Genomic DNA, 24595 nt, shown 5'->3' with positions numbered 1-24595 from the left:
ACTACCCCTTGCTCACAGTTCTAGAACAATTATTATTCACAATCAAGGCTAAGTTTTTAAATTATATATCTATATAAATACACACACATACAAACATAATGAAAGGAGTTTTATATGTGCCTAATTTTAATTTTAAAATATGTTCAGGTCTCAATTTTGCCAAGTACATAAAGCAATAAATATCTTCTCACAAATCACTGAAGCTATAAGAGAAATGATGCAAAAATAGAAGACACTTTTTTGATATACCTTGTGAATATAAAGTTCTCCTGGTTTAGTGGTTGCAAAGTTTCCACCAGCCTCGGCAGCTAAATCCACAACAACTGAACCTTCTTTCATTGACTCAATCATTTCTTTACTAAATAAAACTGGAGCTTTTTTACCTAAAAAAAAAAAGGAAAATTATAATTTTCTACAGTCTTTATAATTCTTATTTTTGCCGTAGTCTGTGGACATTCAGGAACTGAACCTCTGAGATTTTTAACTCTTTCCAACAAACCTCTGAAGAGATTGGTCATTATGTTAAGGAAGAAACACAATGAGTGTGAGCTGCAAAGCCACTGTGCAGGACGGAGCCACTCAGTGGGAGTAAGCTTCACCACCTGCTCCAGAGGATCTCAGTACTGCGTCTCCCAACTGGTTACATCCGGTTCCATTCCGGAACAGGTAAACATATTGCTTGGTATTAAAAAAAAAAAAAATGGCACAACAACAGGCCATTAGAGAACTACGTTCACCCAATATAGGACATTTCAGATCATAAGAAATGTCATCAGATTTTCCAACAAGCTGTATTAACCTACCTTAATTTAACACAGGATAACTCCAAGGAGAAACGTCAAGTACTGTAAAACCAGAAGAGCAAGGTATGTCTACTCCAAAAGATTTAGGAATGCACACAGACTCTGGTCTGTGGTGCATCTATGCCCCAGGTATGCCTGGTGCTGGAAATACAGAGGATTTGACCCAAATAAAGGTCATGCTGCTCAGCTAGCTAGTGACTGACAGCGCTGGATCACACAGCTGGAAGATTTCCAGTGTTACCCTGTGCTTTCCAGGTCTTCACTTTCATCACTGAGCCTTGCCCTCTGGTCAAGAGCACCTAGCTTGTAAAAGTTTCCCCTCATCTACTGGTACCCTCCAGGCTCAGGCTGCTGTGCTTTAAACCACTCTTTGAAATCCAGGTTCATCCCCTTTGACTTCTAAATGTACCAGCTGTGCCATCAATCTCACAAATTTGATTTGACATCTAAAGAATTTCTCCTGCCCTAATCAGTCCCTGTACTGCGACACATTAACTGGCCAAAATCATTTAGGTTCCCTAGAAAATATCAAATATACAACCTATTATCGCCTCTGATTTTAGTCAATCAATCCTCACAAAACAATTGTATAGGCACTGACACAACTTTAAAAAACACATGCAGACAGTTGCACCTTAACAGAGATAACCCAGGTGTTTTGTCCATAATATTACTCTGAAATTCAATCACTTAAAAAAAAGATTGATTTATTTATTTGAAAGTCAGAATTACAGAGTCAGTGACAGAAACAGAGACAGAGACAGAGAGATCTTCCATCTGCAGATTCACTACCCATAGGGCAGCAACAGTCAGGAATTAGGCCAAAGCCAGGAGCCAAGAGCTTCAGCTGGGAATCCCACTTGGCTAGCAGGGGCTCAAACACTTGGGCCATCTCTGATGCTTTTCCTAGGTCATTAGCAGGGTGCCGGATTCAAAGTGAAGAAGCCAGGACATGAACCAGAGCACTTACTGGAAGACTGCATGGCAGGCAGCAGCTTCACCCACTATGCCATAGCGCCAGCCCCTAACCACTTTTTTAAATTCTTTATTTTATTATTAATATAAAAAGAACAGATTTCATATATCTCATAGGTATAGTTCCAAGAAGATAACTAGACTTCTCTCCCTCCCCCTCTCCCTCTCTTAATCCCCTTCCTTCCATTTTTTTGTTTTCTCCAGCTTCTGCAAAGACATGCTTCCAATCCACTCTATAATCAGAGGTCCAATTCACCACCAAATATAATATCCAACAAGTTAAAAGTAGGAAGACCACAGCTCTCAGGAGCACAAACAAGGGCTAAAAACAATAATCACATCACAAGATGTACATTTTGTTCCCACACACTTTTTTGTATTCTATATTAACTGCCACATATCAGAGAACACATATATTTGTCTTCTGGGGACTGGCTTATTTCACTGAGCATAATGGTTTCCAGTTGCATCAATTTTGTTGCAAAAGACAGGATTTCTCAAACACTTGAAATGATAGAACTTTCTTTCACACAGAATAATCGATTTAGTGTACAGACTGGAGGGGATTGTTCCAACAATTAAGTTTAAAAATTTACCTAAAGAGTGGGCATTTGCCTCAGTGATAAAGTTGCTACTTCACCCATTAAGTAACTACTGCATCCTATATCAGAGTGCCTCGTCCAAATCCCAGCTTCTCTGCCAATCCAGCTTCCTACTAATTTGCATCCTGGAAAGCAGCAGATGATGGCTCAATTAGTTGGGTCTCTGTCACCCATGTGGGAGACCCAGACTGAGTTCCCAGCTTCTGGCTTCAGTGTAGTCCAGCCCTGGCTATTGCAATCATCTGGGAAGCGAATCAGCAGATGGGACATCTCTCTCTTTCTCTCTGCTTTTCAAATAAAATGAAAATAAATAAATAGATGATTTTATTTACTTAAAACACAGAGGACTATATAAAGACATGGAATTATTCTATGTTAAAAGCACATAATAAAATATTGTGTGTTTAAAATATATACATGAGTATTTCATGCACTTAACAAAATACTGCATATACAATATGATTTAAAATTTTAAGGTTTTAAGCTTCTATTCAGTGAGATTAATTTATTTTTTCCTCTGTGCTTTTCCTTATCTCCCAAATGTTTTAATTTTAAAATTAAAAAAATTTTAATAAGGGATACAGGGAATAAAATGATGAATGTTAACAGTCTAGCTGCCTTCAAGAACTCACATGTGGATCGATTTTTGAAAATCTGGGAAATACAGAAATGAAAATTAAAAACAGAGGGGAGAAAATAAAGCCAAAAAAGCAGCAGGGTAGAATAAAAGTTCCAAGTGAGCAAATCCTCAAAAGATTAAGTCAAGAGAGGGAAAGCCTGAGAAAGCAATTTCCGAAATTACTATCTTACCCTTTAAGGCTGATACAATAAAACTGAAGGAATGATAAATGTGGCCTTCCATGTTGGAAAGATCAAAAGGAATAAGACAATTAGTTAAGGAGGTCTCAACTAATTATAAAAGAAAATAATTAACCCATACAGCAAAAGAAAATACAGAAGAAAGAATACCTTGGTTAATCTCTCTCTAGTTTACTAAAAAAGTACAAAAAAAATCCTAAATTTAAAGCAGCAAGGAAAATTACAAAGGAAAACATCATTGAATTTAAGTATAAAAACACAGACATTATAGTCCTCAAGAAACATAAATGAGAAGAAATAATATAATAAAAAGCTCACAGAAATATAAATAAAAGTAAAACACTAAGATCAAAATAGGTCAATGAACAATAAACGCAAATGGCCAGTTCAAAAAAATGTCCACTGCCATTAAAAATGTCATTAGCAAAGAAGTGTGGCACAAAAAGTAAGATATCTTTTTTGGCCTCACAAACCAGCTGAGTCAAAAAATCATAATACTTAACGTTGAAATGAAACAGTCAGCTGGGCAGTCTCCTAATGAAATTATGAACTGCACGATCTTCCAAGAAAGCAGAGTTTAGGGTCAGGCTCTGTGGAGCAGCAGGTTAAGCTGCTGCGTGGGATGTCACAACCTATATCTGAGTGCCTGGGATTGAATCCCACCTCTGATTCCAATCCAGTTTCCTGCTTATGTGAACCCTGGAGGCAACAGAGAACTTGGGTCCCTACCACCCACCTGAAGCGAGTCTATGGCATTCCTGACTCCTGGTTCTGGCCTGGCCCAGCCCCCACTGTTGCAGGAATTTGGGGGACAAACCAGCAAATGAAAGGTGGCACTCATACTATCTCTCTCTCTCTCTCTCTCTCTCTCTCTCTCTCTCTCCCCCTCCTGCCCCATCTCTCCCCATCATTCTCTCCCACTATCTTTCCCTTTTCCTCCCCCCATTATTCTACCTTTCAAATAAATAAATAAACAAATAAAACTTTAAAAAAAAGAAAGGGTAAATCAAGCATTTATCAATTGGCCATCTAGTCATTCTACTATCTAGTTTATTCTACCTCTAAAATAGCATTAATCCTGGGAAAATAAATGAAAGCACAGACACAAAAAAATGCAGAAGAAAAATATCATAAGAGCATTATTTTTAACTAACAAAAACTGAACATAAATTTAAAGCTCAACTTTGGGGGACCAGTTAAATAATACAGTAATTCCAACAAGAAAGTTCTATAAAATGTTAACACATATTTACAAAGAGTTCCTAGTAATTCACCATTATTATATTTAAGGGGAAAAGCTTATGATATAATGTTAAGTAGAGAAATAAAGCAAGATACTGAACCTTGTCTCAACATTATAAAAAAAAAAATGCATTGGAAAAAAGACTGAACAGAAGTGGTAAAATGTTAACAGTATTTATCACTAAGTGGAGGGATCACCAGAGATCTTTATTTTCTACTTTGTACTTTACTGCTTTTCTAACAAAAGTCACATGTCATTTTTATAAAAATAAATAATGTACCCCTACATAATCACAACCATCTTCTCCTTTGAGTCAAGGATGTGATTTAAGACTTGGTACTAGAAGAATCAGAATAACTTAGGAAAAGTATTAGATCAACTTATTTACTCACCAATCTAAAAGTCTTCAAATTCACTTGCCCTCCCTGTTACAGCAAACAAAGCTTTGTAATTAGCACACACCTTCCAAAAGCACAACAGAACCAGGAGTTTCATATATAGCATTTAAAACACTGCTTAGGACACTTGCATCACGTATTGGAGTTTCTAGGTTTAAGTCCCAGCTCTGCTGCTGACTCCAGCTTCCTGCTAAAGCACACCCTGGGGAGGCAGGAGGTGTTGGCTCAAGTATTTGGGTTCCTGCTGCTCATATGGGAGACCTGGTTCAGTTCCTGGCTCCTGGCTCCTGGCTCCTGGCTCCTGGCTCCTGGCTCCTGGCTCCTGGCTTTGGCCTGGCCCAGTCACAGATGTTGCAGGCATTTGGAGAGTGAACCAGAAGATGGAAAATCTTTCTCTGTCCCTCTCTCACTCTGCCTTTCAAGTAAATAAGGCATAAAAAAAAGTAAGACAAAACACTAAAGACAAAGAAACAACTAAAGATGGATAACAGAAAGATATGTACAGACTTTTTACAATGTAAACACACATCTAAAATTTATTGCAAATCCTTCAAATATGATGAGATGAACCATATATTCTATAGATAGCTTTGAAAAAGTTCTAGATAGAAAAGACAAAATGAGCATATCATATATTTCAAAACACAACTGTAGCAGAAATTGGAAGAGTTAATCAAAGAAGGCATATAAAAGGTATTTCTTAAAGGCACAATTGACCTTTTCCCTTTGATGCTCATTTCTGCTCATTTTACCACCTGTCCATAATAAACTGGATACACAAAGACACTAAGACACTAAGACCAGCCCCCCAAAAACAGCAATAATCATGACAAAAAAAATTAGAGAGAAAATTTAAAAAAATATTTCCCAGCACAATACAAACTGAAATATCTGGCATGATGTCCAATTTCATGAAATATTTCTTGCTCCCTTCTGGTTTGTGAACATTAAGTTCCCCTCAAAAGGTTACTCAGTTGCCTCCCTATTGGGAGTTATTTCGATACTTTGCCAAAACAATTGTAGGACACAGAGCACCTACATTCATCACTCAAATATTCATCCATTCATTGACTCAACTAATACTAGGTGCTTCCTGTGTGCAGAATAGATGGGACGGAAAATTTTATGGATTGCTGTAGAGCCTAATATTTTACAACTGAAGGGGGCTACATTCAAAACACAGCCAACAGTTTTATTACTAGAACAGATGGGTATTTAAAGTGCTCATCTACGAATTTTAATTAAAAAGCTTCCCAACTGGTTAGCTTCACTGATTTGGAATGAGTAGGGTTCCCATAGTTTAATGTAAGGTCTCCACAAGTCTCTGTGTGCACCAAGAATTGACTACTGACTAAATAAGTACCTCATGCTTGTACATTCTTTCTTGATATATGCACATAAAGATAGAATTCATATAAATTCATTTCAAATATTATCAAATTTATAGTATCTTTTCATAATCATATTTTCTCAAATAATGAATATTAAGATACAGTTTAGAAATATTTAAAATTAGAAGCTGCTAAAAAAAACTTACTAATTTCTAGAAATAACGAACAACCTATTTCTATGTGGCCAAAAAAATGCATTATTAACTTCTCTACATCACTAAATTCAGAGAGTGAATTGGCTTAAACTAAACACCAAAAGCTAAAGACTTACCAGAAGATCTTGTAATATAAGTATATTGTACCTCTCTGAGTGAGTCAGGCCAAACATGATCATCTGGACTCAATAAATTTTCAGATTCTATCTTACTGTGGGAAGAATCAAGCCCTCACAGACAACTTTAATCACACCAAAAACAAAAAAAGAAAGAAACAAATTAAGAAGAAACCACTAAAAATATTAAGAACAACAAGAAACCAAGAAGAAATGGGTTTACCACAAAATTTTCTAATGATTCCAAGGAGCAGTTAGCATTATTTACTGGAATTATTCAATGGCATATAATCAAATGGGGAAATTCCTAACTTCCTGGCCTGAAGGCCATCAAATTAGACAAAGACTCAAGAAAAACCTTCTGTTCAACAAGAACATGGTATATTTAACTCCACCCTGGCAAATAGATTAATAACATAAATTATAGAATACATTTTTGCAAACCAAAGCAAATTTGTCATGAACAAGTCCTAGGAAGATGAGGATGCTTTTTAATGTAATGCAATACTATAGGCATTAAGTATCAAATAAAGCAGGTAAAGAAAAACATCCTGAACGCCAGGGTTAACACATTAAGAAACTTTTTGTAACAACGCCATTTTGCACTGAACATTGTAGTAATATCTACCCAGTATCCATTTTCTCCTTTGGTCACCACTCCAATTTCCATTCTCTTGTCACAGTCTATGCGTTTCAGGAGACATCACCTCAGGAAATACTCCAGAGGCAGGCCTGCCCAGCCTTTCAGTAATCTCATCAGCCTTTAATTGACTCCAGAAGAAAATCAGGTGTAAACTAAGGAGCATCTCATTGTCCTGTCTACAAAGATAAGCTGAGAAATGGGCACATTAAGGCTAAGAAGAGCAAAAGAAAGGTTGTTAAGGGCTTCTGAACAAGAAGTTTCCTTGTTCTTCGAGAAGGAGCCATCGTAATTGTCCTGTGTTGAGCTTTGGATATGGTATTACAGAAACTGGAGGCCTGAAATCAGTGCTACCTTCTGCATACCACAGAGGATGGCGTCAACTCAAAGAGGAGAGTGAGCTGAGAGAACATAAATGTGCAAAGCCTTTACCCACATCAACCCACACTTATAACTAGACTATTTTCCGTTAGCATAACTCAAAAAATCTTTCTTAAGGCAGATTAGATTGTGTTTGAATTGTTGTCTCTAACAGCCTATGGCATCATAACTGATACATACCAAAAGCTCTTCTGGAATTTCAAAATTGTAGATGGGATTAAAGTATTGAGTCTTGTGGGCAGTGCTGTGGTGTAAGTGTTAAGCCACCACCTACAATGCTGGCATCCTACATGGGCCCTGGTTCAAATGGAGCCTGGGGTTCCACTTCTCATCCAGCTGCCTGCTATTGCACCTGGGAAGGCAGCATAAGATGGCCCAAGTATTTGGGCCCCTGAAGCCACGTGGGAGAAAGCTCCTGGCTCCTGGCATGATATGTCCAGCACTGGCCATTGCAGCCATTTGAGGAGTGAAATACAGATGTAAGATGTGGGCGCAGGGGCACAAGCACCTGGGCCATCTTCCGCTGCTTTCCCAGGCACATTAGCAGGAAGTTGGATCAGAAGCAGAGCTGCCAGAACTCAAACTGGTATCCATATTAATGATTCTATAATGCTTTCCCCCAAAAAACTACATTTCTTATAGGTTGAAATGTGTTCTCTCAAAATTCCTATGTTGAAGCCCTAACTCCTAGGACCTCAGAATTTGGTTGCCTTTAGTGAGGTGATTAAGGTAACACAAGGTCATTAAGGTGTGCCCTAATCCAATCTGATTGGAAACTCCAAAGGTGAAATTCAGACACCAAACAAGACACCAGGGATACACATGCACCCAAAAGAAAGACAATTAAAGGGTACAGCAAGAAGACAGCCATCTACCTGCCAAGCAGAAAAACCTCAGAAGAAAAATAACCTACCGGCCGGCACCGTGGCTTAACAGGCTAATCCTCCGCCTTGCGGCGCTGGCACACCGGGTTCTAGTCCCGGTTGAGGTGCCGGATTCTATCCCGGTTGCCCCTCTTCCAGGCCAGCTCTCTGCTATGGCCCGGGAAGGCAGTGGAGGATGGCCCAAGTCCTTGGGCCCTGCACCCCATGGGAGACCAGGAGAAGCACCTGGCTCCTGGCTTCGGATCAGCGCGGTGCGCCGGCCGCGGCGGCCATTGGAGGGTGAACCAACGGCAAAAAGGAAGACCTTTCTGTCTGTCTCTCTCTCTCACTATCCACTCTGCCTGTAAAAAAGAAAAATAACCTACCAACACTCCATCTTAAACTTTAGCCTCCTGAAATGTGAGAAAATCAATAAATTTCTATTGTTTAAGCCACTGGGTTAATTAACAAACTAATACAATGTTCTCTTATTCTTGGGCCCATTTCTAAGTAATAGTTCCCAGCTTCCTTCATAGTTAGGTTTAGTTCCTAGCAAAAGAAATATGAGTAGATGTGCTCCATCCATGTCTCCCATTCACACTCCTCCCTGTCTCTTCCCCCTCAGGCTGGTTGGATTAGAAAAGGAGCCCAGAGTGATGTCCATAGCCTCATAAAAATGATGACAACACTGTGACTCTCCGGTGATCATGCAAAGGAGACTGACCACCAATGTGAAAACCCACCTGTGACTGTGACCTGAGCAAGAAATAAACTCTGATAACATATAAGTCATTAGACACTTATGGATTGATCTACTACAGCAAGGGCTATGAACTTAGAGATAGGCCACCCTAACTAATTCATATTAAGGCACAAATAAGCATAGGGGAAATGGAAGGAAAGGGACACAGAAACATACAGATTGTTCTCAGTGTGTGCATGTGTGTGTATGTGTGTGCAAATTGTTGAAATCTTTACTTAGTATACAGTTGGTGTTCTGTATACAAAGCTAATTGAAAATAAATCTTAATGGAGAAGGAACTGGGAATGGGAGAGGGAGGAGGAGGTGGGGTGGGAGGTCAGGTATGGTGGGAAGAATCACTATATTCCTAAAGTTGTACTTAAGAAATTTGTACTCATTAAATAAAAGATTTCTTGGGGGGAAAAAAAACGCACAGAGTGCAAAGTACTAGAAGTGCGGACCAGAGACAGCTCAGCCTCTCGATTCTTTTCAAGGCAGGGGCTGCCAGGAAGGAGAGCCTAATGCTTCCCAATCTTGCAACATGTCTTGGAGAAATAGCAGACCAAACCAGAATATAACTCCATGCCATAAATTTTTCTAACAGAACAGTTGTTAAATTTGGCCCACTCACTAAGTGTGCTCTAACACACCCTAAGAAATCAAGACTGACAAATGGCAATGGAAAACACCACAATTTTGGCACCCTCCCCTTGATGACAAGTTGCCCTGTCTGTGTTGAAAGCTACCAAGAGGTGTGTAGACAGCCTGTGGTTACCAACCCTTGATGTTGCAACATCCAAGTATTTCTCTCTGTCCTTCAAAATTCTCCAGATGAATCTTTGTAGAAGTAACATTACAAAATGCCATATAGTCCTAAAATACATTTACCAGAAAAGAGGATGGCAGATGAACCAATAGTAAAAAGAGCAATATAATTCAAAAAGTTGGGAATCACTCATTTATAGCATATAGTTTTGTCCTAAAACAAGTCATAATGCATATGGAAGAAGGAAAAGAAAACAATCTGAAAAACAAGCCCTTGTTTGGGAGAAAAATTTTATATATTCATCTAAACAATATCAACTTTTTGGACTTACACAAATGGATAGCATCAATAATTATTCTGTTGCCTCAAAGTACAAGTTTGAAAGTTACTGTGGAAAATCATTCTTTTTAATTATTTCTTAAAGATGTATTGTTCTATTTATTTGAAAGGCAGAGTGACACAGAAAAGGGGAAGATAAAGAGAGAGGAGGGAGAGATAAAGAGAGAGGGAGAAAGATCTTCCATCCATTGGTTCACTCCTCAAATTGCTACAACAGCCAGGGCTGGCCTAGCTGAAGCCAGGAGCCAGGAACTCCATCCTGGTGTCCAACATGGGGGGCATGGTCCCAAGAATGTGAGCTATCTTCCACTGGGTTCCCAGGTTCATTAGCAGGAAGCTGGATCAGAAGTGGAACTGCCAGGACTCAAAGCAGCACTCTGAAAAGCAAGGCAGCATTGCAAGCTGCAGTTCAATCCACTGTACCACAACATCAGCCCCAAACATCATTTTGTATGGTATTTACATTATTAAACGTGGATTAAGGGGGCTGCTGCTGTGGCATAGAGGGTAAAGCTGCCGCCTGCAGTGCCTGCATCACATAAGGGCACTGGTTCAAGTCCTGGCTGCTCCACTTCCAATCCAGCTCTCTGCTGTGGCCTAGGAAAGCAGTGGAAGATGGCCCAAGTCCTTGGGCCCCTGCACCCACATGGGAGACCCAGAAAAAGCTTCTGTCTCCTGGCCTCGGATCAGCTTAGCTCATGCCATTGCGGCCATCTGGGGAGTGAACCAGCGGATGGAAGACCTCTCTTTCTCTCTGCACCTCTCTGTAACTCTGCCTTTCAAATAAAATAAATAATTTTTTTTAAATATGGATTCAAAGATGGATTCAAGGAGACAGTTTGTATCAAGTAGAAAACAAATGCTAGCTTTCCAGGAAACTGTAGCCCCTCAGGTTCAGTATCACATATGTAAGGCCCTTGACTATCAGAGAAAAATATCTCCCTCCCAATTCTCCAGCGTCCTTTGAGGCATGAATTTTACAGACCCTAACAGGTATAAAGACCAAAAAACACTACTACCCTAATCTGCATTGTGTTTAAAAAGAGATTCAAGCATACATGGCCTAGGGTATCATAATTTATGATGAAGCAATGAATATCTTCCTTCCTATTTGGCAGGACATTGCCTAACTCCTAAACAGAACTGCCACTACTTTCTAATTCTATTTCTTGAGAGGTCTGGCTACCTCAAATTACAGACTGGGTTTTTGTCCATGTTCTCAATAATTTAAGAAAGCTAAGTTTTCAGTTTTAAATTAGCCTCAGAAATGTTCCTGTTCAAAAGCAAGCCAGCAGAATGTTCTATCCTTCCTTGAGCAGCAGCAAAAAAAACCAAGAGATTGTGCCAAATGAGACCTAAGAAAGGCACCCAGAATTTTTTTAGTTCAGCTTTGCTGGGCCTACCATCGCGTACGAAGTACTACGCTAAGCACTGGCCACAACACAGATAAACACATCCGCTGCACTCACAGGAAGGCAGAACAAGTGAGAGGCGAGTGGACAAAGCACTGTTGTGCTATGAAGCACTGGCAAGGTGCTGTGAGTGCAGAAAAAAAGATTGGCTGCCACTGTGGTAGGAAGCAGTAGAAAGTATGGAGAAGGTGGTAACTGGATTAAGCTGGATTTAAAAGGGTAGGAGTAGCATTCCAAAGAGAAGCAATATATGCAAAGTTTTGAAAGTATCTGGGTCTATCTTGAGAGTTAAGAGCAGCCAGCCTGACTGAAATCAGGCCCAGAGGATAAGACATTAATTTAACATGAGAGCCAAAGACTAGGTCAGAAGCAAAAATGAAAGGCAATAAATATCTTACCTAGGAGTGCAAACTTTACAGCACAGGAATTCTGAGGATGGGAGGCTGCAATCAAATCCCAACCAATTTAGATGCCTCCATCTAATGATGCGGGGAACTCAAGTGGCCTGAGATACTGTCATCATTACTAAACAAAACCCCAGACCTTGCCATCGTCTTGGTTCTAATAATAAGGACAAGATGTAAGATGGGAAGGGCTAAGCAGGGAAGCTATATGACCACATGAAGATCATGATTTTTTAATTAAGTAGTCATCAGGAAAGATTTGCAATGGAAAAAGTGGTTTCTGCAAGGGTAAAGCTACTGTGTGCTTCACAACACCCTTACTTCCCAGTGGGCTTTAAGGCAAATTTGCCCAAGATACGGTCAGTGCAAAATCACTATGATTCTTCCCTATTCTTTTCCAATAATTCTCTCCTTCAATTACATATTAGATTTTCAACCTGATTCACTCCATTCCTGACTAAATATTCCAAGTCTATAAAACAAGTCTCTCTAAAAGTGTTCCAGATCACAGAGATGCTGAAAAATATCTTGTATCTCAATAGGCTTAGCAGAAAAGATCACATGCACAGCCTGAGCATGACCAGAGATCAGAGCTAACTTATCCTTTAGCAGTACAGCCAAAAATCAAAGAGCTGAACAGGAAAGTTGGGAGCTTTTCCTTATGTTCAGAGCATCACAAAATGGGACTATCAGTCCTATCCTATAGTTAGCTAATTTAAGCAAAATTTTCACCTTTAACCCATCACCTAGTCCTGTAGGGGGTCTGGCACAAGACATCAGGCAGCATAAAAACCAGCTAACTACAGAACTATTTCATTCCACATGTAATCTACATTCAAGATACTTCAAAAGTTTGTAGAACAATTGAATTAGGGGCAGCCATTTGGCCTAGCAGCAGACACCACTTTGGACACCTGCCACCCATGTTGGAGTGTCTGGATTCAAGTTCCAGATGTGCTTCTGATTCCAGATTACTCTTATGTGCACACTGGGGAGCAGTAGGTAATTGTTTAAATACTTGGATGTCTATAACCCATGTGGGAGATCCAGATGGAATTCCAGGCTCCTGGCTTTAACCCACCCTACTCCTGGTGGTTGCAGGCATTTGGGGAGTGAACCAGTAGATGGAAAATCTCATTCTGTGCCTGTCTTGATGCCTTTCAAATGAATAAATAATTTTCAAAAATTAATTAAGGGGCCAGCACTATGGCATAGTAGGTTAAGCCTCCGCCTGCAGTGCTGGCATTACACATGGGTGCCAATTCAAGTCCTGGCTGCTCCACTTCTGATCCAGCTCCCTGCCAATGGTCTGGGAAAGCAGTGGAAGATGGCCCAAGTCCTTGGTCCCCTGCACCCACGTGGGAGACCTGGGAAACACTCCTGGCTCCTGGCTTCAGATGGGTCCAGCTCCAACCATTGCAGCTATTTGGTGAGCAAACCAGCAGATGGAAGACCTCTCTCTTTGTCTCTCAGCCTCTCTGTAACTCTGACTCTCAAACAAATAAATAAATCTTTAAAAAATTAATTGAAAGATAAGTTTACTTTGATACAAAAGAAATGTGAAATCTATGCATACTTTTTTCATAATATACATTTCCATTAATTTTTGAATGACAAATGTCATTGTTTTTTTAAGTCCACTGAGGTTGTATACCTAGGAACGGTGAAAACTTGCCAACTCCATGAAGTTGCTACCCAAAACTAGCTCCTTTGCCTGTGTTGTTCTGTTAACACTCTGATTCATGCCAGGTCCTCAGTCCAGCTTTGTGTGGGTTTAGGTTTATGGGATTTCAGCTTAGAGAACTTCTGACAGTTGACTTGGTCCCCTTTGAATCCACTCAAGAAAACTTGAGAACAACTTCTGCTCGAAGAGTTTTACTAGAACTAGATGTACCCTCTGGTACATGCAGAGGCTCAGGACATCCAGTCAGGTCCAATGCCAAGAACACTGTTTCCCAAAGGGCAATTGTACCTGTATGTAATCTTTCAATCACTTTACTAAATGGTTTCAGTTGTCAGTCCATCAGATATGAATGATTTTAGAAAAAAAATCAGCCTTTTTCTCATAATATTCTAACCTCTCTTTCATTTGTTTTTCTCTTTTGGTTTTAAAAAAAGTAAAGGAAAATTCCTTTCCAGCCAGCCTTTTGTGACAAAGTATGGGTCAATGTCCTGAGTAAGGACTTTGAGCAAACTTAATGTGAAGATCGTGGCTTCAGAAAGCAGAAAAGATTCATCTAACTATATTAATAAAATTTCTTCAAGCAGTCTTCAAAACTATCCCACAATTTGACCCTTTACTAAAGTACATTAACTAAAAACTACTTACAAGCATTAAGATTTCATTGGGGGGAATGTATATCCTAAAAGGCAGTATAACAAGCTTTGAATTCTATCACTTCTAGCTTTACTAAGAGTATACTTTGACTAAAACTAGCTTCCTGGTCTCATTTACTCCAGGAGTAAATGTTGTGGCTCCCTCTACTGGCCACTTGCTGCATCTCATTAGCTCACACTTGACTCCTCTCCACCTAGTGCAGCTGCCTCTCAAACGTCAGCCGGTGACTAAATAAAAGTCTCTCCACCCCTTCTTCAAAGTCACCTGGGGAACAGCTGAGCCAGGAGTCAGCCACGAAAGGAAAGGTTGAATCCTGAAATACTCTCCTGGCACTGGTTGTGTATGATTTCTGTACTCACTGACAGATTTCATAACCGCCATGCTGAGTCCCCTGAGCTGCCAGGTTAGCGTTCCCCTCTTGCACCCAACCATGGGTCTCATTTCTACACTTGCAGATGTTGAGCCATGATGACTGCCACATTTGCCTTCCTGCCTCTCTACTTCATCTAGTCCGCTCTGATGGGACAGGGTGTCTGGAGAAACCAGCTCACCAATTACCTGGGTAATCAGAGGACACAAAGAAGAGCTTGGGAAGCAATTTTCCTGCACAAGCTCATGGATCTGATATCAATCAACTCCCCAGCAATGAGTTTACACTGGCCAGACTGTGGGAGGGTGTGCCAGAAACGAACTTCTCTTCTCCCACAGCCTCATCACACAGCTTCTTCTTTTTCTATTATATACACATATATTATATATATATATTTAATTTATTTTTTAAGGAATGCAAATTTCAAAAGTACAACTTTAGGAATACAGTTATTCCTCCCACCCACACACTCCCACCTCTCCTCCTCCTCCCTCTCCCCTTGCCAGTACCATTCTCCATTGAGATTCATTTTCAATTAACTTTGTACACAGAAGACCAACTCCGTACTAAGCAAAATTTCAAAAATTTGTGCACACACACACACACACAAAGAAAAAAAAACTGTTTGAGAACTAGTTTTACAGTTAACTCTCATAATACAACTCATCGAGGAAAGAAGTCCTGCATGGGGAGTTAGTGCACAGTGACTCCTGTTGTTAATTTAATAATTAACACTCTTGGGGCTGGCACTGTGGCACAGCAGATTAAAGCCCTGGTCTGAAGTGCCGGCTTCCCATATGGGCACTGGTTCTAGTCCCGGCTGCTCCTCTTCCAGTCCAGCTCTCTGCTATGGCCTGGGAAAGCAGCAGAAGATGGCCCAAGTCCTTGGGCCCCCACACCCGTGTGGGAGACCCAGAAGAAGTTCCTGGCTCCTGGCTTTGGATTGGCGCAGTTCTGGCAGTTGCGGCCATTTGGGGAGTGAATCAGCAGATGGAAGACCTTTCTCTCTCTCTGCCTCTACCTCTCTCTGTAACTCTGTCTTTCAAATAAATATAATAAATCTTTAAAAAAAATTAACACTCTTACATCTGCCATCAGTGACCACCTGAGGCTCCTGACATTTGCAGCCTAGGTTATGGAAGCCTTTTGAGTCCACAAACTCCATCAGTATTTGGACAAGGCCATAAGCAAAGTGGAAGTTCTGTCCTCCCTTTAGAGAAAAGTACCTCCTTCTTTGATGGCCTCTTCTTTCCGCTGGGATCTCACTCACAGAGATCCTTCATGTACAGCATGTTTTTGCCACAGTGTCTTGGCTTTCCATGCCTGAAATGCTCTCACAGGCTTCTCAGCCAGACTAGGAAGCCTTAAGGATTCTGAGGTCAGAGTGTTACTTAAAGCGATTGTCTTTCCATGAGTCTGCTCACACAACTTCTAATTCTCCACAGTACCCTGGAGAAAGTACCATTTAAATACTCATCATCTGGTCCACTTTGTTTCAGAAAGGGAAAAATTAGAGTTGGCATAACTTTCATTATTCAGTTACAGAAGGAATAGGCAGGGAAGAGAAGAGGTAAGAACATAAAAGGTAGAGTCCCTTAGCTCCCAAATCTTGCTAGATTAAACTATCATTTACTGATTAATGAATACTTATTGGTTTAATATCAATCATGCACTGAGTGCAAAATATTATTTAGAAGATGTTGTAGAGGCAGATATTATGATGTCATGGATTAAGTCACTGCTTGGGATGCCTGCGTACCATACCTACCATATCAGAGTGCTTAGTTCTAGTCCTGCCTGATCTATTTCCAATCTATTCCTACTACTGTGCCTGGGAAGGCAGCAGTAATGAGTCTCTGCCACGCACTGGGGAGACCTAGGTAAAGTTCCGGGCTTCTGACTTCTGCCTGGCCCAGCTTCAGCTGTCGTGGGCATTTGGGAAATGAACCAATCCATGGAAAATCTGTCTCTCCCTCTCTGTCAAATTAATTATTTGCCTTTCAAATTAATTATTTTTAAAAAGAAGTTGTAGGCCGGCGCCGCGGCTCACTAGGCTAATCCTCCGCCTTGCGGCGCCGGCACACCGGGTTCTAGTCCCGGTCGGGGCACCGATCCTGTCCCGGTTGCCCCTCTTCCAGGCCAGCTCTCTGCTGTGGCCAGGGAATGCAGTGGAGGATGGCCCAAGTGCTTGGGCCCTGCACCCCATGGGAGACCAGGAGAAGCACCTGGCTCCTGCCATCGGATCAGCGCGGTGCGCCGGCCGCAGCACGCTACCGCGGCGGCCATTGGAGGGTGAACCAACGGCAAAAGGAAGACCTTTCTCTCTGTCTCTCTCTCACTGTCCACTCTGCCTGTCAAAAAAAAAAAAAAAAGAAGTTGTAAAGGGACTAGAAAATCCTGGCATCAAAAACCTCACAACTTCGTTGAAAAGATAAAACATACCTAAAAATTGACAATGTGTCATGTCCGTAAGTGAAAAATATACATTGGAAATTCCATAAATGTATATACACACAAAGTCCCTTCTCATCCTTGTGTATAAAAAAGTCATCAGCATAACAATAATTCATCTTTGATGAATTTCAGATGATCTGTACTCTTTTCATCATATTTTTCATTACTATGTGAATTTCCTACAATGAGAATGAAGTATCTTAACAAAGGGAACAAAAATAAATCAATAATCAACTTGTGAAGGGTTGAAATGGAGAAAACCATTTACAAACATAATATTGCACACAGAATATGGTATAGGAACACAGTTATACAAAAATACCCAGAGAAGGGTCTATGCTGTGGCGTAGCGGTTAAGGCCGCCTCCTGCAGTGCCATCATCCCATATGGGTGCTGGTTCAAGTCCCGGCAGCTCCACTTCCAATACAGCTCTCTGCTATGACCTGATACAGCAGTAGAGGATGACCCAAATCCTTGGGCCCCTGAACTCGCATGGAGAACCCAGAGGAAGCTCCTGGCTCCTGGCTTCAGATCGTCCCAGCTCCTGCCATTGCAGCCATCTGGGGAGTGAACAAGCGGATGGAGGACCTCTCTCTCTCTCTCTCTCTGCCTCTCCGGCTCTGCCTTTCAGATAAACAGATTAATGAAAAAAAATACCCAGAGAAAAAAATGGAAGACAGGTTGGTGTTCTGGCATAATGGGTTAAGCTGCCACCTGCAACATCAGCATCCTATATGGGTACCAGTTCAAGTCCTGGCTGCTCCAGTTCTGATCCAACTTCCTGCTAATGGGCCTAGGAAAGCAGTAGAAGATGGCCCAAGTACTTGGGCCCTTGTATCCATGTGGGAGACCTGGATGAAGCTCTTGGCTCCTGACTTTGGCCCTGCCCAGATCTAGCCATTGCAGCCATTTGGGGAGTAAATTGACAGATGGGAGATTCTCTCTGTCTCTCCCTCTCTATTTCCCTCTATAAATGCCTTTCAAATAAATAAAATAAATCTAAAAAAAAAAAAAAAAGACTGGAAGAAAACACATCCAAGAATTAATTACTATTATCTCTAGAGACTGCAGAGATTTTTGTCATGTCTTCTCATTGTCTAGCACTTTTATAATAGAAAATTGATCTTTTCTTAAAGAAATTCAAATATTAAATAACTATTCACTTTCACTTTTGAAAAATCATTAGTAAAAGTGCTTTCAAGTTAACCATTTACTTAGTGGCATACCTGGAATAAGTGCTGTGCTGATGAGGATGTCCACCTCCTTGCACTGTTCAGCAAAGAGTTTCATTTCAGCCTCAATGAACTCTTTGGACATTTCTTTTGCATATCCTCCTTGTCCCTCACCAGACTCCTTCAAATCCACCTCCAGGGGCTCAGCACCAAGAGACTTGAACTGTTCCAAGGCTGCAGCTCTAGGGTGAGTATGGAAGGCAAAATAGTGGTTATTTGAGGTCTCCAATATAGGAATCAAGATCATCATTCACATTTACATTTTTTTTTTTTTTGACAGGCAGAGTTAGACAGCGAGAGAGCGAGACAGAGAGAAAGGTCTTCCTTCCGTTGGTTCACCCCACAAATGGCCGCCACGGCCAGTGAGGATCCGAAGCCAGGAGCCAGGTGCTTATCCTGATCTCCCATGCGGGTGCAGGACTCAAGCACTTGGGCCATCCTCCACTGCATTCCCGGGCCACAGCAGAGAGCTGGACTAGAAGAGGAGCAAACGGGACAGGACTGGCGCCCCAACCGGGACTAGAACCAGGGTGCCGGCACCGCAGGCGGAGGGTTAGCCTAGTGAGCCGCGGATGAACAGCTGTGTATATTCAGAAGTCAATGGCAGAGTGGGCATTTGGCCTAGCAGTTAAGATAAAAGTTAGGACATTTGCATCCCATAAAGGAGTGTCTGGGTCTTCGTCTCAGCTCTACTCTCAATTCTTGCTTCCTTAGGGTATGCACTCTAAGAGGAAACAAAAAAGTGTTTGGATCCCTGCCACCCACACAGGAGACCTAGACTGAGCTCCTGGAACTCTGTTTCTATGGGCCCAGATCCACTCAGGGCATTTAGGGAGTAAACCAGATGATTCTGTCTCTGTCTCTGTCTACCTCTCAAATAAATAAATAAATTGGAAAAAATAAAAATAAAAGATGTGGTTGCTGTCAAAGTAAAAATAAAACTGTTATTTTTAAAAACAGGTTTTTTGCATTCCTCTGGAAAACTGTTTCAATATTTTTCTAAAGGCAAGGTAAAATTTTTATGATAATATTTTTTATGAAAAAAGAAAATGATAGGAAATTCCAACTCCTTAGTTAAATTGCTAAAGGAATTTCACCATTGTCAATCCCAGTAATAAATTTTGTTTCTTGTGGCCCCAATGCTGATGATGACGTGCTATGTAATATGCATTAGCATTTGATATAATTAAAATCACTCAAGTTGAAATTTTTTTATTTGTGAACATTGTGTGTTCTAAATGTGTACTTGTTGAGGTGTTGAGGACATTTTCCACATAAATGACTCTCCTAGAAATATTTTAGTGAAGTAATTTTGTACTACATCCCACTAAATTGTGCTTGTGAAACATTAACTGATAAATGATAAATGATAAAATGTAAAAAGCTAGCAAATTTAAATTATTTAAAAATATGTTCAGTTTAAAAAACTAAATAAAGTTATCTAGTCACTGTATCCTGGTTGGAATATAGAGCCAACAAAGACCTCAGCTCAGTGACAATGTTGTTTAACTCAGTAATATCCATTTGTCTACAGTACATTCTAAACTTCCCTAATGACAACAATCACTCTAGTTACTTATTAAAAATTCACATTTCCAGGCCTCTCCTCAGACCTACTGAATTATAATCTCCAGCAAAGAGAGCAGAAGCTATATTTTTAGCAAGAGCTACAGGTCGTTGGAAACAGAGGCCTGAGCCAACAAATCCTTAGGGACCATCATGTTCACTGTATGCATGAAGGGTATGCATGAAGGGTAGGACAGAGAGTCCATTGTTGAACAAGATGTTCCCTCTGCTGGCTCAAACAAGGAATCTAGTAGCTCAGATTGTTTCTGGAGGTCAAGTTGCAACCACAAGTATTATATGCTTTAAGAGGAAGCCAAAGCTGAGGACAGCAGAGAGGAGAAACAGAAAGTTCCCACCCTTGATAGCACCAGTATGCTGCTGACTCTCATGTGAAAGGGAGCCCTTCTTGTGGATTTTCAGTTAGAGGAAATAATACATTTCTTGGTGGTTGAAGCTGGTTTGAGCTGTTCTTTTCCATCCGTTCTAGCCATAGGGATACAAATCTTTTCAAAAGTTTAAGAAATGCCTACTATTAAGAAAAAATGTAAAAATTATACACACACATATGCATGGGTGGACTTCAGAACTTTTGTGGAAATGGAATGAAGATATAAGCTTATCTTGGTCCAAAAACACTTCGAAATCCATTTGTAGCTGGTTCATAAAACACATTTTCTGTGACCTTTTTGAGCACCCTAGATATATGTATGTGTGTATACACATTTTTCCAAAGAATCTCATTTTTGTTCAAAAGGTATATAGATAAAACTCTCAAGAATTTATACTGACATATCACCAACAATTGTATCTAGCTGACAGATTCATAAAAACTTTCTATTTTCTTCCTTTCACTTTTTTGTAGTTTCTAACAATAAATATGTATCACTATAAATATAAACACTATTTGGCAATCTTTATTGCTATATCTTTGTCCTCAAAATATCATTTTAAAATAGTACATCATAACTTAAAATGTATGTCATTTAATGCCAATATTCCATTTCTAGAAATTTATCTTAAGGAAATAACAAGATGGATATACAGATATATGCACATACACATAACAAACAAGATATTGTTTATAGAAAGCAAAAATGTCCATTTATAGAGGACTAGTTAAATAAATCATTATACTTTTATACAACATAATTCTATGCAACCATTAGAAATATTTATAGATAGGGAAATGTCTTCAGGATCTACAGGTGAATGGGAAAAGGTTAAATAGTACTATTAGTAAAATTATATTTTTAATTCATGTGTGGAAAAGGAAATATATTAAAATATGAACAGCTAACTCTTGGTAGTAAGATTTAGGGTACTTAATTTTCACATTTCTAATTTTTTATATTATTCTTAATTGAAGGCATAATCATGTTTTTATAATAATAAAGTACAATTTTTATATTTCTAAGCTTTGTAATATAGGTATTAAACAAGATCATCACTACTGTTAAGAGGAGACTCTCCTAGTTATTGTTTGAAAGAATTAAAAATCATTTCCCATTAATATCACTGAGTTGTCCGTAAATCTGAAAGATGCTTAACTGAAAAAATGTATCAGCTGTCCAGCAAGAATTTTAAATCAACTGTGTTTTCCAATATATTTGGATTTCATATTTATAATGTGATATCAATCTCTAGTCTCAAAATAATAACTAGGTTGCCTAGTGAACAATAATTTTTAGAAAAACAAAGTATCATTTCAGCTACATCTTTCTTACTGTACAAATGAATTATCTGTATAATAAATATATCATAAAAAATTATGCAACAGCAATTTTGTAGCAGTCTATTCTGCACACAAAAACAATGACATCCCAGCACTGGCACACCGGGTTCTAGTCCCGATCGGGGCGCCGGATTCTGTCCCAGTTGCCCCCCTTCCAGGCCAGCTCTCTGCTATGGCCCAGGAGTGCAGTGGAGGATGGCCCAAGTGCTTGGGCCCTGCACACCATGGGAGACCAGGAGAAGCACCTGGCTCCCGCCTTCGGATCACCGCGGTGTGCTGGCCGTGGTGCACTGGCCGCGGCAGCCATTGGAGGGTGAACCAACGGCAAAAAGGAAGACCTTTCTCTCTGTCTCTCTCTCTTTCACTGTCCACTCTGCCTGTCAAAATAAATAAATAAATAAATAACCAATGACATCCATACACTAAAATTCTCACTGGTTCACCCTCCACCACGTTTCAAACCATGTCTAGGTCAAATACATACATTTCTATTTTATGACTATTGGCCACTTCAAGGAAAACATGAATAGCCTGCTTTCTACAGGCTTGGAGGTCCTGAGAAAACTTCCCATCAGCAACATCAGAAAGGAAAAGGCAGGACTAATGGCCTGGTTAACTCTGACTCCCTTTGGCTTGTGTCCTAGTTACTTTGGAAATGCCTGTTTTCTCATTTCACATGGAGCTATTTATCAGAACATCAGTTCTCTCAACTCCAGGTAAGGACTGTTAGCCACGTTCTGTGGAACATTCTTCGCTCTGAAAAGTCACATTCTTTCCAACATTCAGCATTCAGGGTTTTTTAATCAGCCTATATTCAAGACTGGCAGTAGTACTGCCCTCAAATGATAATACATAATCACATGTCACAGCTTCAGAAAGGACTGCAATACATAAATGAAAACAGAACTCAATAAGCACTTAATAGGATCCAGGATCTAGTATCTTCAGCAACGAAGATGAATTTTAATTAAACTTCTCTTTAAAGATAATCTAAGATAATGTTTACATGTCTTCTTTAAGGATATATACAATGAACATAATCCATTACTTCCAACTAGGGGCTCTAAAATTACCAAAGAAAGATACACAACTCTACCCTCACATTAAAAGCAAGAGCCTTAGCATAAACAATGTAATAATAATAATAATTATTATTATTATTTATGTATTCCTACTCTTAAATGAAGTACCTGGGAACTGTTGCCCTGACAGATTTATCTGCTTCAGTCCATTTAAGGCAGGGTATCAGACCTGCCTCCCACCCCAGCCTGGTCTACTCACTCCGTGCTTTGAGATGTCTCCCATGGCAGTCTCTTTCTTCAGACATCTTTGTTCATGGCCTACCTAGTGCCTAAAACCACTGTGAACAGAAGTAGGACAAGTAGAGCAACGTGTTTGAATCTCAGGACAGATGTAACTCTGGTGCCATGGCCAATCCATGCAATGAAACACAACTGTGAGGGGCCAGCACCGTCGTGCAGTAGGTTAATCCTCCTCTTGCAGAGCCAGCATCCCATGTGGGTGCCAGTTCTAGTCCCAGCTGCTCCACTTCCAGTCCAGCTCTCTGCTATGACCTGGGAAAGCAGAAGATGGCCCAAGTTCCTGGGCCCCTGCATCCATGTGGGAGACCTGGAAGAAGCTCCTGGCTCCTGGCTTCAGATTGGCACAGCTCCGGCCATTGCGGCCATTTGGGGAGTGAACCAACAGAAGGAAGACCTTTCTCTCTGTCTCTCTGTCTCTCTCACTGTCTGTAACTCTAACACTCAAATAAAATAAAAATCTTAAAAAAAAAAAAAGAACTGTGAGTTGGTAGCTTTGAATTATTTTATTATTATCACTATTATTGTTATTTATGCTGTACTAAGGCTAGTTACTTCCCTGTTTTTTTTTTCCAGTAAGCAAGATGTTTTCACCCTAAGTTTACTTTTTGAAAGTGGGAATATTTTTAAATGCAAAGGGCTTATAGATCAGTCTCCATGTGCTTTTTCAATTTATAAATTCTAAGGAAAGTATAAAATAACCCATTTGAAACAAGATATTTTTCTCTCCATATCAATCACTAACAAAGTACTTACCTTGTGTCAAATCCTCGAACAATTGCACCCATCGATTTTGCTGCACCTGCAGAAGCCAGCCCAGCAACACCACCACCAACTATGAGAATCTGGGAAAGAAGACAGAACCAGTTATGTGTTAAATAAAGTTCATTATCAATTGATTATTTAAAAAATCACCAGCTAACAGTTATCAGTACATAATCAGCTTCCAACACGTGGCAGAGCTGAGGTCATGGTGATCAGTGCTCAACACACGGCATGAGGGGATGGACTACTCTTCGGCTAAATCATCACTGTTTTTAAAGTTTACCAAAGGAACAATTGCTGGCAAAGGTCATCAACCTTCAATAAAAAATAGCCTGTCCATTAAAGTCTGTTACGTATCAGTGGAAAAGCTACAAAGGCACAATCGGTTTTACACAAGTGAAAGATTAACAGGTTATCTCCCACTGTATAAAAGCTATTTTTTAAGAAATTCCAAGTGACATATTAACTACTTCTCTTCTCCCAAATTCTAAGGTTTTTCCATCTTCACAAAATATCAAAGCACATTTCAAAGATGGGTACAACTAGACTGAAACATCTATCTCAATCCCTAGTTTGAGCTCAAATGCTTCTAAAAGGAACTGTCATTAACCAACCATATAATTCTGCAATATTTTGAACAAACTGTACCTGAAACATAAAGCAATGTAACTACTCTCCCTAACCATGAAAGGAACAGTCAAGAGAACCAAAGAATTCCTTAGGAACCACAGCCCTACCCCCACCCCCCATTCTAAGAAATAAAGCAAGAA

The 24595-nt window shown here is 40.0% G+C and overlaps 1 protein-coding gene across 4 annotated transcripts in view; it reads right to left on the bottom strand.

Moving 5' to 3' along the window:
* NNT (nicotinamide nucleotide transhydrogenase) overlaps positions 1-24595 on the bottom strand; it is a 101877-nt gene that overhangs the window by 59230 nt on the left and 18052 nt on the right. For all 4 annotated transcript variants that reach the window (XM_062211790.1, XM_062211789.1, XM_062211793.1 and 1 more), the window contains exons 6-8: positions 23817-23905; positions 18438-18625; positions 250-383 (exon numbers count right to left, since the gene is read on the bottom strand). In XM_062211790.1, the coding sequence (XP_062067774.1) occupies positions 250-383; positions 18438-18625; positions 23817-23905 (411 nt within the window). The remainder of the gene's footprint in view (positions 1-249; positions 384-18437; positions 18626-23816; positions 23906-24595) is intronic.

The sequence above is a fragment of the Lepus europaeus genome, chromosome 15, assembly GCF_033115175.1.
Source record: "Lepus europaeus isolate LE1 chromosome 15, mLepTim1.pri, whole genome shotgun sequence".
NCBI classification, from domain to species: Eukaryota; Metazoa; Chordata; class Mammalia; order Lagomorpha; family Leporidae; genus Lepus; species Lepus europaeus.
Note: the sequence above shows the minus strand (reverse complement) of the source record. Positions and strands in the feature narration are given on the sequence as shown.